The sequence below is a fragment of the Rhinolophus sinicus genome, linkage group LG06 (genome assembly GCF_036562045.2).
Source record: "Rhinolophus sinicus isolate RSC01 linkage group LG06, ASM3656204v1, whole genome shotgun sequence".
In the NCBI taxonomy this organism is placed as follows: Eukaryota; Metazoa; Chordata; class Mammalia; order Chiroptera; family Rhinolophidae; genus Rhinolophus; species Rhinolophus sinicus.
In genome coordinates, this window is record NC_133756.1 from 70,609,092 (window position 1) to 70,623,775 (window position 14,684).

The following is a 14,684-nucleotide window of genomic DNA, read 5'->3' on the forward strand; positions in this document are numbered from 1 at the left end:
TGCTGTCACGTGGGGAGATAAGGCTGGAGCCAGACCCTGGAGGATGTTGTGTGGCTTCTGAGGAGGCTTGGACTTTAGCCTCTTAGGCCATTGTGTTTCAGAGACACTCGTGTTCATTGAGGTGTGAATAGATAACTCTGCAAATAAGGTCCATAAATTCCTGCATAGCATAGCCCTCACTTGGGCATTCATTCATAAATCCTGTCAGTATACTATAGGGTCCCAGAAGACCAGAGGTTAAGGAATCCATCTAACTTGATTTTATCTAATGTTTCCCAAACTTAACTAAGCATAATTTTCTTAAAAACGAACGCTTTTATCTTCTTAGAGAACTGTTCTGGGTAATGAACCATTGAAAGATTTAAGCAAAAATAGTACCTTTATTTATGGTTCTTTCCTTGCGTACTTCCCAACGCGTATCCTAATAAAACTCATTAAAATAGAGAATTGAAATTTGCCCCATTGCATGTCTGCAAACAAGAAATATGAGGAACAGATTATACCAATGAGTGAACGTGAATGGCACATGTTCTTATTTGGAGATTTAATTCTTCTAGACATTTTGAGGTTTACCTCTTAAACTATAGTTGTTACTAAATGGAATGAATAGAATGACTCACCAAAAACAGTTAAAATTCACACTTTTTATGACTTTTTTAGACCTATCAAAAAGTATGGAGACTTACAATGAACATGCATCGCCCATCTTAATAAAGAAACATTGAAATACTGCTGTGTGTATCTTGCTCTAATTGTATCACTCTCCCTCCTCTAAAGACAACCACTGTCTTGAATTTGGTATTTATTGTTCTCATACATTTCTTTATAGTTTCATTGCTTCTGTATATCTCAAAAGAAAGTATCATTTTGCATATTTTTAGTCTATGTAAATAGCTTTATGTTTCTGAAACTTTTTTGTTCAAAATTTGTGGGATTTTTTCATGTTAATATAACTCTAGTGTATTCATTTTACTTACTGATTTATGGTATTCCATCCTATGAGTATATTTAGGTGGTTCCCTTTTTTTCTCTTTTGACATTATACTAATGCTGTAGTAAGCATTTATAAGTATCTCTCGTTTGCGCACGAGGTTTTCTAGAGCACATACGTAGGCACGAAATTCCTAGGTATGCGTGTCTTCAGCTTTATGAGCTATCACCAAATTGCTCTCAAAAGTACCTGTATGGTTTACTGGCAGCGGATGAGATTTCCTCTTAACCCATAGTCTAAACTAGATTTTAATCTTCATATTCATGGGAAATGGGACAGATGAAACAAGCTAGAGATTGTGCCACTTAGCGTGGATTAACCTGGAATTTCATTTTGTTGTTATAGATCTTGGAGAAATTCATTCAAGGCTTTTAGATCACAGACCAGTTGTTCAAGGCGAAACCCGTTATTTTGTGAAAGAATTTGAAGTGAGTATTTAAAATTTGTTTTGTAAAAATACTGCCCTGACTGTTAATGTGGTAATATACAGAAGGGAAATGCTCTAGTTTTAAATTTTCTGATTTCTGTTCATGTGTTCATACAATCTACAAAGTAAAACTTTAATTAAAGAGTCATTACCATTAATGGGAGGAGCACAAGACTACGCAGCAGGTGACTTGAGCTTAAGTGCTGGTGCCTCCTCATAGGTATTTAATGCCTGTCATTCTCTGTTTTTTTTCATCTACAATGAGATACCATGAGGGGGGAAAAAAAGATTTTAAAGGTGGATGGGTCTAGGTTTTCCAGAGCCATTTTCTATATTCTTTTCTCATTTGGGGCATGAGCACCCCCCCGCCCCTCCAAGCACTCAAGCTAAAACATGAGAGTCTTGGCTATTCTCACCCCTCTGGGCCCAGATCCAGTGCCCACGTCTTCTAGATGTTTCCTCACACATCACTACCTCTGCTGACTGGTGTGCCTGCTTTATCAACCCAGTCGCATCCAGTCTTTACCCCACTGCCAGAATGCTCTGACATCGTTTCACTTCTGAAAACCCTTTGATAATCTTTGCCATCTGCAGGCTGAAGTCCAGGCATCCTTCTGTGGCCTGGCCCCTACCTTTCTAGCTGAACCGTCTGCTACCACACCTTGTATGCTATGTTCCAGCAATACTGACACCACCCTGCCGTCCTGTTTCCTATTACTGTTGTTTCGCACATGTATAATTGGTTCATGTGCGTTAAACAATAATATCCCAGGCCACTTTTGGACAGATAGCAAATGGTGTTACACAGACAATTTTGTGATTGTGCATAAGTGGAAGTTCTATTTTCAAATGAGACTCCGATCAATCAGGAAATCTAAACCTGCCGGAAGGAGAGACCCTTTTCATAAAGTGTTTAAAACTACAGAAAGCCTGTGATACAGAGCTCTAAAGGTTAAAGGACAGAGCTGTAGCACTAGATATTATTTCTGGGTTCAACAGGCTCTGTTACTCCAAATCTGCATAATACCAACTTCACAGGGTAGTTGTGAATATTAAAGGTAGGTGTGTGTGTGTGTGTGTGTGTGTGTGCGCGCGCGTGTGTGCGTGCGTGCACGCACACATGTCCATATGTGTGTCTTAGAATATTATGTGGTGCCTAGGAATAGCTGTTAGCTGTCTCCATCAGTGTTGTTGTTGTGGGATAACAGTAATGTGGGACACTCAAAGTTATCCAGAGACTATTCCCTTACCATACGGGATAAAGATGAGCACCAATTCCTTAGTGAGACTAATGTAGAAAAAGCGAGACTAAAATCTCACTGTGTTCTCTGCTCAGTCTCTGAAAGCTAAGGTCAAGGTGTTGGCCAAACTTGGTTCTTATTAGAGGCCTATGTTCTCTTCCAAAGTCCCGTAGTGGTGGCAGGCCCCAGTCTTTGCTATGGTAGGACGAAGTTCCTGTTTCCTTGCTTGCTGCCAGCCAGGGGCCCCTCTCAGCTCCAGGAGGCCACTCACAGCCCTTGCCACATGACTCCTTCCATCTGCAGAGCCGTAAGTGGAGTCTGTGTCGCGTGGAACCCCTGCCGTACTTGCCGGGAAGTGCCCAGTCCCTGTTAAGAACTCATCTGATTAAGTTAGGCCCACCGAGGATCATCCCCCTTTCTTAGAGCCAGCTGATTTGGGACCTTAAGTGTATCTGCAGAGTATCTTCACGGCAGCACCTAGGTTAGGGTTTGATTGAATAACAGAAGGTATGTGTGCAATAGGGGCGGGGATTTGGGGGGGCCATCTTAGAATTCTACCTACCATAAGCTCTTAGAACTACTTGATAGTTTTCTTGTTATTTGCTTGTTTATTACCTATCTTCCTTCATTAGAGTACATGCACCACGAGAATAAGGACTTAACCTTTTTTATTTTCCATTGTGTCCAAAGTGCCTAAGGCAATGTCTTGTGCACTGTAGGTGCTTAATATGATTCAGAAGAAGGAGTAGCAAAACTTGGACTAAAGTTGGGTTTTCTGACGTTCGGTGATGTCATAAGTTAGCCTTTTTCATAAGTTGTCTTTTTTGCCAGTCTCGTTAATTTGAAATACTGAATAGTTATTATTTTAAAAATTTTGTAAATATACCTTTAAATATCTACTCTATATTAAAAGAAGCGTAGGATTTTGAAATGAAGGTAGCTTCCCTAATCCAGATCCTTCACTTCATAAAAACTGAGCCCAGAGATGGAAAGCAGTGTGTGAAATGGCATACAGCTAGTTAGAGGCTGAGTTACCTTAGAATACAGGTGTCATGATACTTATATCAGTGTTCTTTAAATAATGTAGATGGTTTCTGTCAAAGGGTTATACAAGTGAAACTGAGTCGTGAATGGATGATGAAAGAAGTATTACATTTATGCTTTTGAATATGTTATATTCAAGAGCTCACTTCCTGTTGAAGCTAATACCTCTTTTAATTAGGATGGAAGATAGTTGTCAAGAGTATGTGTCTGAGAGGAGAGAAATGACAGTCAACGCTTCTTGAGGGTTCTGCATCCATGGATTGAAAATATTCAGGAAAAAAAGTTAACGTTGTTGCTGACGTGTTATATAGTTAGGCCTAGGATGGCTGTGTCTGTACTGAACATATACAGGCTTTGTTTTCTTGTCATTATTCCCTAAACAATACAGTATAGCTATTTATAAAGCATTTACATTGTATTAGGTATTGTAGGTAATCTAGAGATGATATAAAGTATACGTGACAATGTATTTAGGTTATATGAAAATACTGTGCCATTTTATTTAAGGGACTGGAGCATCCTAGGATTTTGGTATCTGTGGGGGAGTCCTGGGACCAATCTTCCACGTATGCCAAGGGACAGCTGTAGTATCTGCACTCTGCATCGTTTAGCCGTCCAAGATCTTTTTGGAGAAGAGGCTGTATTAATGCATAGAAAGAACATGGGCCCTGGATCTTGCCATATCTGAGTTCAAATTCTGGTACCTTTCTTACTAGTTATGATTACTTGATTTAACTAGGCTTAGTTTCCTTATTTTTAAAATGGGAATAATAGGCCGGCCCGGTGGCTCAGGCAGTTAGAGCTCCGTGCTCCTAACTCCGAAGGCTGCCGGTTCGATTCCCACATGGGCCAGTGGGCTCTCAACCACAAGGTTGCCAGTTCAATTCCTCGAGTCCCGCAAGGGATGGTGGGCAGCGCCCCTGCAACTAAAATTGAACACGGCACCTTGAGCTGAGCTGTCCCTGAGCTCCCGGATGGCTCAGTTGGTTGGAGCGTGTCCTCTCAACCACAAGGTTGCCGGTTCTACTCCCGCAAAGGATGGTGGGCTGTGCCCCCTGCAACTAGCAACGGCAACTGGACCTGGAGCTGAGCTGTGCCCTCCACAACTAAGACTAAAAAAAAAGAACAACAACTTGAAGCTGAACAGAACCCTCCACAACTAAGATTGAAAGGACAACAACTTGACTTGGAAAAAAGTCCTGGAAGTACACCCTGTTCCCCAATAAAGTTCTGTTCCCCCTTAAAAATAAATAAATAAATAAATAAATAAATAAATAAATAAATAAATATAAAAAAAATGGGAATAATATATACTGTAGAGGTTTTGTGAGGATTAAATGACATCATTTTTTAAAATCCCTGGCATATAGGTATTGGAAAGATGTTGGTAACTTATTAAGAGAAAGATGGTAGCAAGAACAGTCACATAAAAATGTATTAATTCAGAGTTTACAATAATTTTCATGAATTTGGGTTCAGTTTTTCATATCTTGGGGAAAGGGATTTGCTAAGCAAATGGCGTAAGCAGCATTATCTGAGGAATATGTTTACTAAAGAATAAAATTTTCACACTGAGTATGATAGAAGCCTGTATAAATGTGTTAAGCGCTTGTTTTGTGTGAGACAACATCAGGAACCAGTGCTGTATTGGTGAATAAGATGGACACAGACCCATCCTTCACAAGGCATTCTTATATTGTCATTGAGGAATGGTCTCTGAAGGGCTTAAAAGTATTTTGTCAGCTAAGTTGGAGCCCTTATCTTCAACTAAATGTAATATAATTTCTTTTCTTGAAATGTACCTGATCCAGCTGTCTTACAATGATCTCCCCAGTTGGTCTTCCTGAGGGTTTAGTGAGGCATTGAATCTTTCCTGCATATCAGGCTCAACTACCTTTCCTGTAGATTCTAACATTTCCCCTCAAATTAGAAGAGAAAAGCTGAATACATTTTAAAAACTTTATAGAGTTAAAAGGATATCTGCATTACTTATAATTCTTTTCCATCTTGGTCGAAACTGTAACATCCCCTAATTAGCACAAGTGGTCTTCACCCAGGATCGCATGATTAGACAGAGGAATGGTGAAGCAGAGTGATAAGCCTTCTGGAAGTTTCTTCTTCTCTATACCATTTACATGTAGTTCACTTTAACAAAAACTGACTAGATTTAAAACTAAAATTTTTTATAGTTTCTGTATTTTAAAAAGTTAACACTCGTGGCAACAATCATCGCTTTAAACTTTTATTTCTAAGAGAAGGGACTAAGTGCCACATGGTGGCAGCGTTACTTAAATTATTGAAGTTCTGTTTTAATATTTTAAGCTCTCCTTTTGTGTTTGCTAGTATTTCTAGACTGTTGACTTTCTTTCTCCTAACTTTATACAAATCTTTTATTCCCTTGATTCCAGAGAATCTTCTTAACAGAGAGCATCAGTCTGGTAGTGTCAGTGGGTGGAGGCCTTGTCTTCTGTGCCATTTTCCTTCTCACCATAGAGGAGATGTCACGGCCCCTCAGGTGAAACAGGAAAGACCCACATTAGTGGGCATTTATGACATGCTTGCTTATGGGGTCTCTGGTCCTACACAATGCCTTGTTCCATTTTTGGCAAACTTTGTTCTTTGAATGCTTTATTAAACAGTTATTGAGTACTAAGGTATGTGAGTAAGGAATGTGTTTAGTTAATAACAGATACCTGAAAAATAGTGGCTTTAACGAGTGTGTATTTTTCTCTCACAATCCCTGGGCCTGGGGCTGGTGTGGTGCTCTGCAGTGTCAGCTCTTTTTGTGACTTTTCCTTCTATCTCCCTGGGGTGTTGCTCTTATCCTCGTGATTGCAAGATGGCTTGGGAGCTCCATCCGTGACTTCTGCATTTCATGCAGCAGAAAGGAAGGCACGTGAGAAACAGCTAGCAGTCTGTGCTACAGGCACATTTACTCCACCAAATAATATTTGGATATTGCTAGGAAAAGAGGAGACTAGATCCCAAGCTGTCTGTCACACTAAACATGTAAAAATTAATAAGAAACAGTCTCTACCTCCAGGAAGTTTACAATCAAGGGAGAAGAAACACATATAAACAGAGTTGTAATGGTGGAGTTAGGATAGAATAACCACACAAAGTACTTGAGATCTCAGAGGAGGAAACAATTCCAGAAAGAACTCCCAGCATAGCTGGGAGGAAAATTTTCATAAAGGGGGTGATGTTTGAGCTGAGAAGGAAAAACACATGTTAGCCAGATAGGGAAAACATGCATGATTAAAATTAGAGGCAAAAAAAAAGGTGTTGAAGTAAGTACAATAATTACAGGAGTTGGGAGGGATTATTTTGATGAGTTTGAATGTGGGTTGAATTGATCAAAAGAAAATCCCTTAAAAGGCAAGATAAACTAGAATTTCACTCGACATCCTGACTTTAGTTTATTAAAGTCCTGTCAGATTATTAAATATCAAGATAAAGTCTGTCTTACATGGCATGTAATAAATATATGTATATACACAATATGGTTTTAACTCTTGTGGACTGACCAGTTTTGTAATTGAAAGAAAACATTAAATTACTGTATCGGTCTTTCATTTCCTCTCTAGTACTCTCAAATTTTTAATGTAAATGTAACTATACTAATATAATTAATAATTGTTAACATTTTTAAGTGCTTAGTGTCGAGCACTGTTTTAAGCACATGAGCACTTGTTATTAATTTCAACCTAAGAAAAATTAACTGTGTGTGTAATTTTTGGAGGTGTTACACATCAGAAACCAAGTTTCATTAATGCTGAGCTTTGTTTTGAGAATTTTCACCCCAAAAATAACATGCACATACAGATAAACAGATGTTGGTTTATAGTCTTTCTTTTGTAATAGGTGTCAATGGTATGCCTTCATCAAAAATATCAGCATAAAAATAAGCACATAGCAGACAGTAGGGAAGTTTAAGGGCAGAGACCAGTTTCTAATGTCCTGTCTTGTGGAAGACTATCATTGGGTCTGTTTGTTTAAATTATCATCACTAATGGGCTATTAGGAGAGGTGAGGCTACAAATTCACTTACTACTATGTGTGTCTACCAACTTGCCTGCTACAAGAAATAACTTTAAGTAAGTGATTCTTAACTTTAGGAGGTCATGTGCTCCCTGCAGAATTTTTTCCTCCAGAAAAATGTATAGACACATATTTTTTTGGTGCAATTTCAAAGGGATTCTAGAACCCCAAAGCCATCGATGGATCTCAAAGTAAGACCTGTACTCTGAATGGAACTGTAGAACTCCACTCTCAATTCTTTGTTTTCTTTATATTTGAATTGAGATACCATTCTCTTGCATCCTAAAAAAGAAATAAATTTACTGTAAGGGATGAAACAATCTCCCCTAGTCTTGATTCTTTCAAATTCCAATGTCATCTGGAGAAGATGACAGCAGCTATGGCATAGAACAACTAGGGTAGCAAAACCAAGCAACATCTTTAAAACCAGAGGAAAAGGTATCTTCAAAATCCAAAATGACTAAATCATCAACAGGTAAAAAGCTTTTATGGCAGGAGGAAGTAGAGGGGAGGTACCATGTTTCCCCAAAATTAAGGCCTACCCCGAAAATAAGCCCCAGTTAATTAAGATCGTCAGCCAGACGGATGCATTTAATATGTTATGACAATGTTCTAGAAGAAGATGACATGACTGTATTTGAATAAATGTAGATTGCTGTACGTGAAAAAATAAGACATACCTGAAAATACGCCCTAATGCATCTTTTGGAGCAAAAATTAATATAAGACCCGGTCTTATGTTCGGGAAAATACGGTAGAGGATCTTGTGAAGCCTCGAGTGCTAGACAACCTCAAAATTGCCATCAGGTATCTTTGGAAAGCTTGATGGGCCATTCTGAGACGAGCAGCAGAAACTGGGAAGGGTCTTCACATGCTCCAATTCATGAGTGAGTGCTAGCAACCTGCAGGAAAGTCTCACGGAGCTGAAGCAGTCTGTGGGTTTGAAACTCACAAATCAAAACCCCTTTCCAGAACAAGGCCCAGCACTGGAGAAACTAGGAATTTGAATACTTTGTAAAACAGCAAAAAGGGAGTTCTAAAACTTCTCCCTTCTAAAGCGAGAGGAAAACTAATTTCACTTTTTAAGCAGGAGTCAAATACCATATAAATTTATTAGAGGATGAAGAACAGAATAATGTCCTTAAGGCAATGAAAGCAAGAAAGATGTGACCACAGAAAAAGATAAAAACTGTTACCTAATATTTTTAAATGACCTTAGGAAATGTAAGAAAATTATAGAAGTGAGGAAAAAATGATACAAGTCAGAATTAGAAAAATTCATAAATGATTGAATAAAATAGAGACTATTAAAGTGAAAAGTATCAGGAAAAAATTTTGAAAAGTATTATAGTAATGAAAACGAAACTAGAAGTAACACAAAGGTGAGCAAACCCAATGGATTAAGTGAAATTGAAAATAGAAAGTTGTAAAATTTAAAAGACATGACTAAAGATGTAAAAATAATGTAAGAGAAAAGAGTATTTATGATGATAAATACAGAATATCCAATATATTCATGATCATGAGCCCCTAGAAAAGAAAATCAAGGCAAGGTAATAGAACAAATGTAAAAACTAGAATTCAAGAAAAGTTTCCTGAAATAAAAACATTAATGACATTTTAATGAAGGGGGCACTGCATTCAGGGAAAATTAACGTAGAACAGCCAACACTGAAACATTTTTTAATAAATCTACTGGGCTTTATAGAAAAAAATTTCTTTGGGCAACCAGACAAAATGGCTGTGTCCTTTATTAGGGGAAGAAAATCTGATTATTAACAGATTTACCAGTCTTATGCCAGAAGACAGTGGAGTAACAATCAGGGGTTTTATATCTAGCAAAACAGACCCCCAGCTCTAGGGAGCACAGATCCACTGTTAGGGCTATGCCTTTCCTGAGGAATCTGTTACATAATCAACAGAATGACTTTCAGACAACCAAAATAATTGGAGAGCCTTTACCTAATGACAATTGGTAAGCATTAAACATTAGGTTGGTGCAAAAGTAATTGCGGTTTAAAAGGTCAAAAATAATTGTAGAAACCGTAACTACTTTTGCACCAACCTAATATATATCTACTTATAGAACTAAGACTAAATGATGGTTATAAAGTGGGCAGTATAACATGGCTCTGTGTTCTGGTTAGCATCTCTGCTTAGATATCTAAAAGGTATCTCAAACTTTAGTGTTTAAACAGAACTAAATGTCATTTTTTAAAATAATTTTTTATTTTTCAATTACAGTTGACATACAATATTACATTAGTTTCAGATATACAACATAGTGATTAGACATTTATATAACTTACGAAGTGATTACCTGGATAAATCTAGTACCCATCTGAAACAACATATAGTTATTACAATATTATTCACTGTATTTCCTATGCTGTATTTTACATCCCCATGCCATTTTTAAATATTAGTGGTGTTTGGAAATCTACTGATTCTAAGTCTGGGCCAGGAAATATACAAGATGAGCCTGGAGCATCAGGTCATAACAGAAAGCAAAGAAGCTGTAATACTAAGTAACACCAGCGTTCTGTCTAGTGTTCCAGAGCCATTCCAGAATAGGCTCCCACTGGACAAAGACAGGATAATTTAAGCACCAATAGGAGAGATACTATAATGGATGAAAAAGTTCAAATGTTTTTAAATCTATGAGGCACAGTAACATGTAAAAATAAACAAAAACCTTTAGAGAATACGAGGGAACCAAATCATTGTTTTTAAAACTGGTAGATGAAGGGAAATGATCAAGTGTTTGTTTGTTTTGCCTCTCATATATGAGCAATCCTCAGAGTAACCAAATAGTTGATGGGCGGAAATTTCTCTTTATGGAGGTATTCCTGCTAATAAATGAAGACAGAATGCTAGCAACATCCTGTCAAAAGTACACAACTCACCTCAGAAATATTCTTTATAAACAAAAAATAAAACCCTGAATCTGATCAAGTCTCTAGTTCTAACTAATAATTACAGGAAAGAGAAGAGACAAAGGAACGTGTTAAATTACACCATGGGGAGTCATTGAGCAAAAAACAGACTGTAGAAACTGCAGAACAAATGACTCACTTTTTTTCAACAAATTGCATGGGGAAAAAAGTGATGTAAGGCAAATCTATAAATTAAAAAAAAATTTAAGAAACCTCAACCAATTGCAGTATAAGAATCTTATTTGGATTTTGTTTTAAATAAACGGGGATAAAAAAACATGTTACATTTGAGGGAATGCTACCTTGATTTTTAATGTTATTAAAGATTTGTTGAGTGTGTGTATGAGAGAGAGGAGGGAGGAGAAGAGGTGGTCTTACATCTTTTTTCAAAGAGAATTTTTGTCTTTTATAGGTAGATGTTGAAATATTTATAGGCAAAGTGATACACTGTCTGGGATCTTCTTCGAAAGAATCTAGGATTATGGGTTACACGGGTGTATGGATGGTTATAAAGGGAACAAAATCAGCCATGAGTTGAGAAGTTTTGAAGTTTGGTGATGGGTACATGAGGATTCATGATTTTATTCTTTTTCAACTTTTGTGTAAGTTTTAAATTTTTTATTATGAAAAATTAGGAAGAGTAAAACTCTGGCCACAGGTACTCCGTAAGAATGTCTGAAAACAAAACGAAAACCCTGGTACCATAACTAACTTTTTTATTTCCTTACAATCAAATTTACCACCCTTCTTTTTTTAAAATAAGTGTTTTGTTTTATATTAATTTTAGAATTACAGTAAAATTGCTAAGACAGTACAAAGAGTTCTTATATACCTCTCACCCATTTTCTTCCATTATTAATGTCCTGTGTTACCATGCTACATTGGTGAAAACTAAGAAACCGACATTGGTGCATTACTATTAGTGAAACAGTAGATTTTATTTGGATGGGACTAGTTTTTCCATTACAGTCCTCTCTCTGTTCCAGGATCTAATCCAGGGTACCTACTACATTGCATTTAATTGTCATGCCTGTCATTCTTTGGCCTGTGACAGTTTCATAGTCTTTCCTTGGTTTTCATAATTTTGACAGTCTTAAGTACTGGCCAGTATCCTGTAGAATGTCCCCCAATCTGGGTTTATCTGATTTTTTAAAGCTAGGAGTGGGGTTATGAGTTTTGGGGAAGAGTACCACAAAGGTAAATTGCCCTTCTCATCACATTACACCAGGGGGTGCTATCACCGAGACATCTCTGATGATGTCACCTTTCATTGTTTCCACTGTCAAAATGTTTCCAAAGTCAAATTTTCCTACTGTCTTCTTTGGAAGCAAGTTACTAAGTCTAGTCTACCCTCAAGTGGGGTGGGGGGGTATTAGGACCACCCCCAGGTTCAGTGATTCACTAGACGAACTCAGGGACTCAGCATGTGATCATACTGGTGGCTCAGCGCTATTATGGCCAAAGAATATGGAGCAGAATCATCATAGGGAACGGTGCATGGTGGCGGAGTTTAAAGGAAACTAAGCAGAAGCTTCTAAGGGTCCTCTCCCAGTGGAGTCACATGGATATGCTTCATCGTCCCAGCAATGAGCCGGGATAACAAGCGTGAAATGTTGTCTACCAGGGAAGCTTGCCTGGGCCTGGGAGCCAGGGTTTTCTTAGCACTGGGGAAGTAGACAGTGTCTGCCCAGCATGTATCCAAGTTCCAGGCTCCCAGAAGGAAAGAGGTGTCTTACATTTACAGATAGTGTGATACGAGCGTAAGGAACTGTTTCCTGGTCAGGTTCCCAGCCCACAGCCAGAGGCCAACCTTGCAAGCAGGCCTTTCTGAGGATGGTAGTCTTAGTCTTTTCTGCACGGGGAAGTAGATATTACTACTTCATATTTTTACTGGAGGAAAATGGAATCAGGTTAAAAAATATGGAGTATAATATGGAAAGAACAAAAAATGAAATTGAAAATCAAATCAAGGGTATCTGATTTCTTTCTTTGCTGTGCAGAATGAAATATGTGGCAATCTAGGCCTCTTTTCTTGTTCTTTTAGTATTTCTCATACCCTTTTTAAAATAGTACTATAAAAATATTACTCATATTGCAACTTTTTGAAGCCTTTCATAATAAAAAAATGCCTCCAGGTTGTGACCTCATTTATTGCCAAATAATTAGAAGAAGGCTGTGTAAATTTCAGTAATAACATAACAACCAAAACCTGGGTGGAAATCCCAGAAAGTAATTACTAAGATTTAAGACACAATATGTACTAGTCACTTATTTTCTTTTAATAGGAAAAACGTGGTCTTCGAGAAATGCGAGTTCTTGAAAATTTGAGGAATATGATCCATGAAACAAATGAACATACTCTTCCCAAATGTAGAGAAACAATGCAAGACAACTTAAACCAAGTTCTCCAGAGATGTAAGCCAGTAATTTTTTTTATATTGCTTTATTTCAAATGAGTGCTATGCCAAAATGTATTTCCTTGGGTATTTTGTTGGGATGAAGAGAGAGAATTCTTAACCAGAACATAGAAGAAATTGTTTACCTAGTGATTAATGTGTATTGTCATTGATGTAAGAACATTAATCTCCAAAGTGAGATGTGTGCCTCTGGAGGTACAAGATTGTCCTTTTAGGATGTGAGAAAATGGAAACATTTTTAGCTTAAATAATAAATCTTATAAGAAAAAGTTGATAACCAGGAATTAGGTATGAAATAAAACTTTTTCAAAAAGCAATTGTGGTTTTTTAAAACAAAAACTAGTGTTTTTTTTTGTAACTTTTTTCAAAAATAATCCTGTCATAAATATTAGTATTTTATCACTTCTTTTCATTAAGCAAAATATTTTAATTTGAAGAGATAAGTTAATCAAAAAGAATATTTATTAAACATGTCAAACCATAACATAAAAGGAGTTTTATTAGTAACTTTTTAAAATTAGAAGTATATCAGAAATGTAAGGCTTCTTCTTGGATTTCTATTGACAATATTCAGCTTGTCCAAGGATAATGCTGGGAAATAATAATGGATTACTGAAGTGCAGATAAAACAATGTCTTTCTGGGGTGGGGAAAGAAAACAAAAGTGGCCAGTAACATACACACACGTAAATGATCTGTGAAGGAAAGCAGCAGAGCGACCCTGGCTAATGATTGGGTTAATTAAGTCTTTGTGTGAACATCCAAGTTAGTCTTGTGAACTCCAGTGCTGAAAAGAGGCTGGAGAGGATCACATTTGGTTTCTGAGTAGAACAGCAAAAAGTCTAAAGCTAACCTTAGGCGTTTGCATTTTACTACAGACTTGCCCTTGTTAGCTCATACTGTCACGGCCTTAACCTTGACAAACATTCTAGATATACTGCAAGTAAAATTCAAATTATTATTAATAAGAATGCTTATGTATGTATTTAAGATGTGCCTGTAACTTTCCTCTTCCACACTTAGAGTATATAAAAATAAATTGGGTAAAACTTGGTTAAAATCGATGAACAGTTATTTTGACTTGTTTCATTCCTGGGCTGAAGTTATTTCTGATATGAGTCCTGGCCTTTTAAAAGTAGGGCCTTCACAATGAAGTATAAAAGTACTACTAGTAATATGGAATCCAGACTGTATTCTCCTGAATGTATTCTCCTGAAAGGAAGGATTAAAACACATAAAATGCGAAGTTAATAATTAAGGTTTTAACATCTGTGGGCTGCTTTAGAAACCAAGCAGGAAAGCTGGGGGCAGGAAAGGCTCCCTCAGGGGGCTCCCACGTAAGTATTTTCTTGCAGTGATTATCCCGCGCGGCACAGGTATAATGGAGATAATTACCTGCTTGTAAAGCTCATGTAGGTTTAAAAATTGGCCTGGTCCCCAGCTATTGTTCCTGGGGAATTTCGTGTTTAGAAACTTGACTTTTTAAGTCATGGTGCTGGCTTGTTTATTTTCACTGCTGATCGATCAGGAGTTGTGCAAAATCATGCAAGCGAATTTATTAGGTTGGTGCAAAAGTAATTGCGTTTTT

General features: G+C 37.3%; 1 protein-coding gene across 2 annotated transcripts in view; it reads left to right on the top strand.

Moving 5' to 3' along the window:
* Positions 1–14,684, top strand: part of BLOC1S5 (biogenesis of lysosomal organelles complex 1 subunit 5) — a 39,910-nt gene that overhangs the window by 4,846 nt on the left and 20,380 nt on the right. Inside the window, exons 2-3 of one of the 2 annotated variants that reach the window (XM_019745419.2) lie at positions 1,337–1,419; positions 12,966–13,095. In XM_019745419.2, coding sequence (XP_019600978.1) covers positions 1,337–1,419; positions 12,966–13,095 — 213 coding nt within the window. The remainder of the gene's footprint in view (positions 1–1,336; positions 1,420–12,965; positions 13,096–14,684) is intronic. The other variant, XM_019745420.2, reaches the window with a different exon arrangement.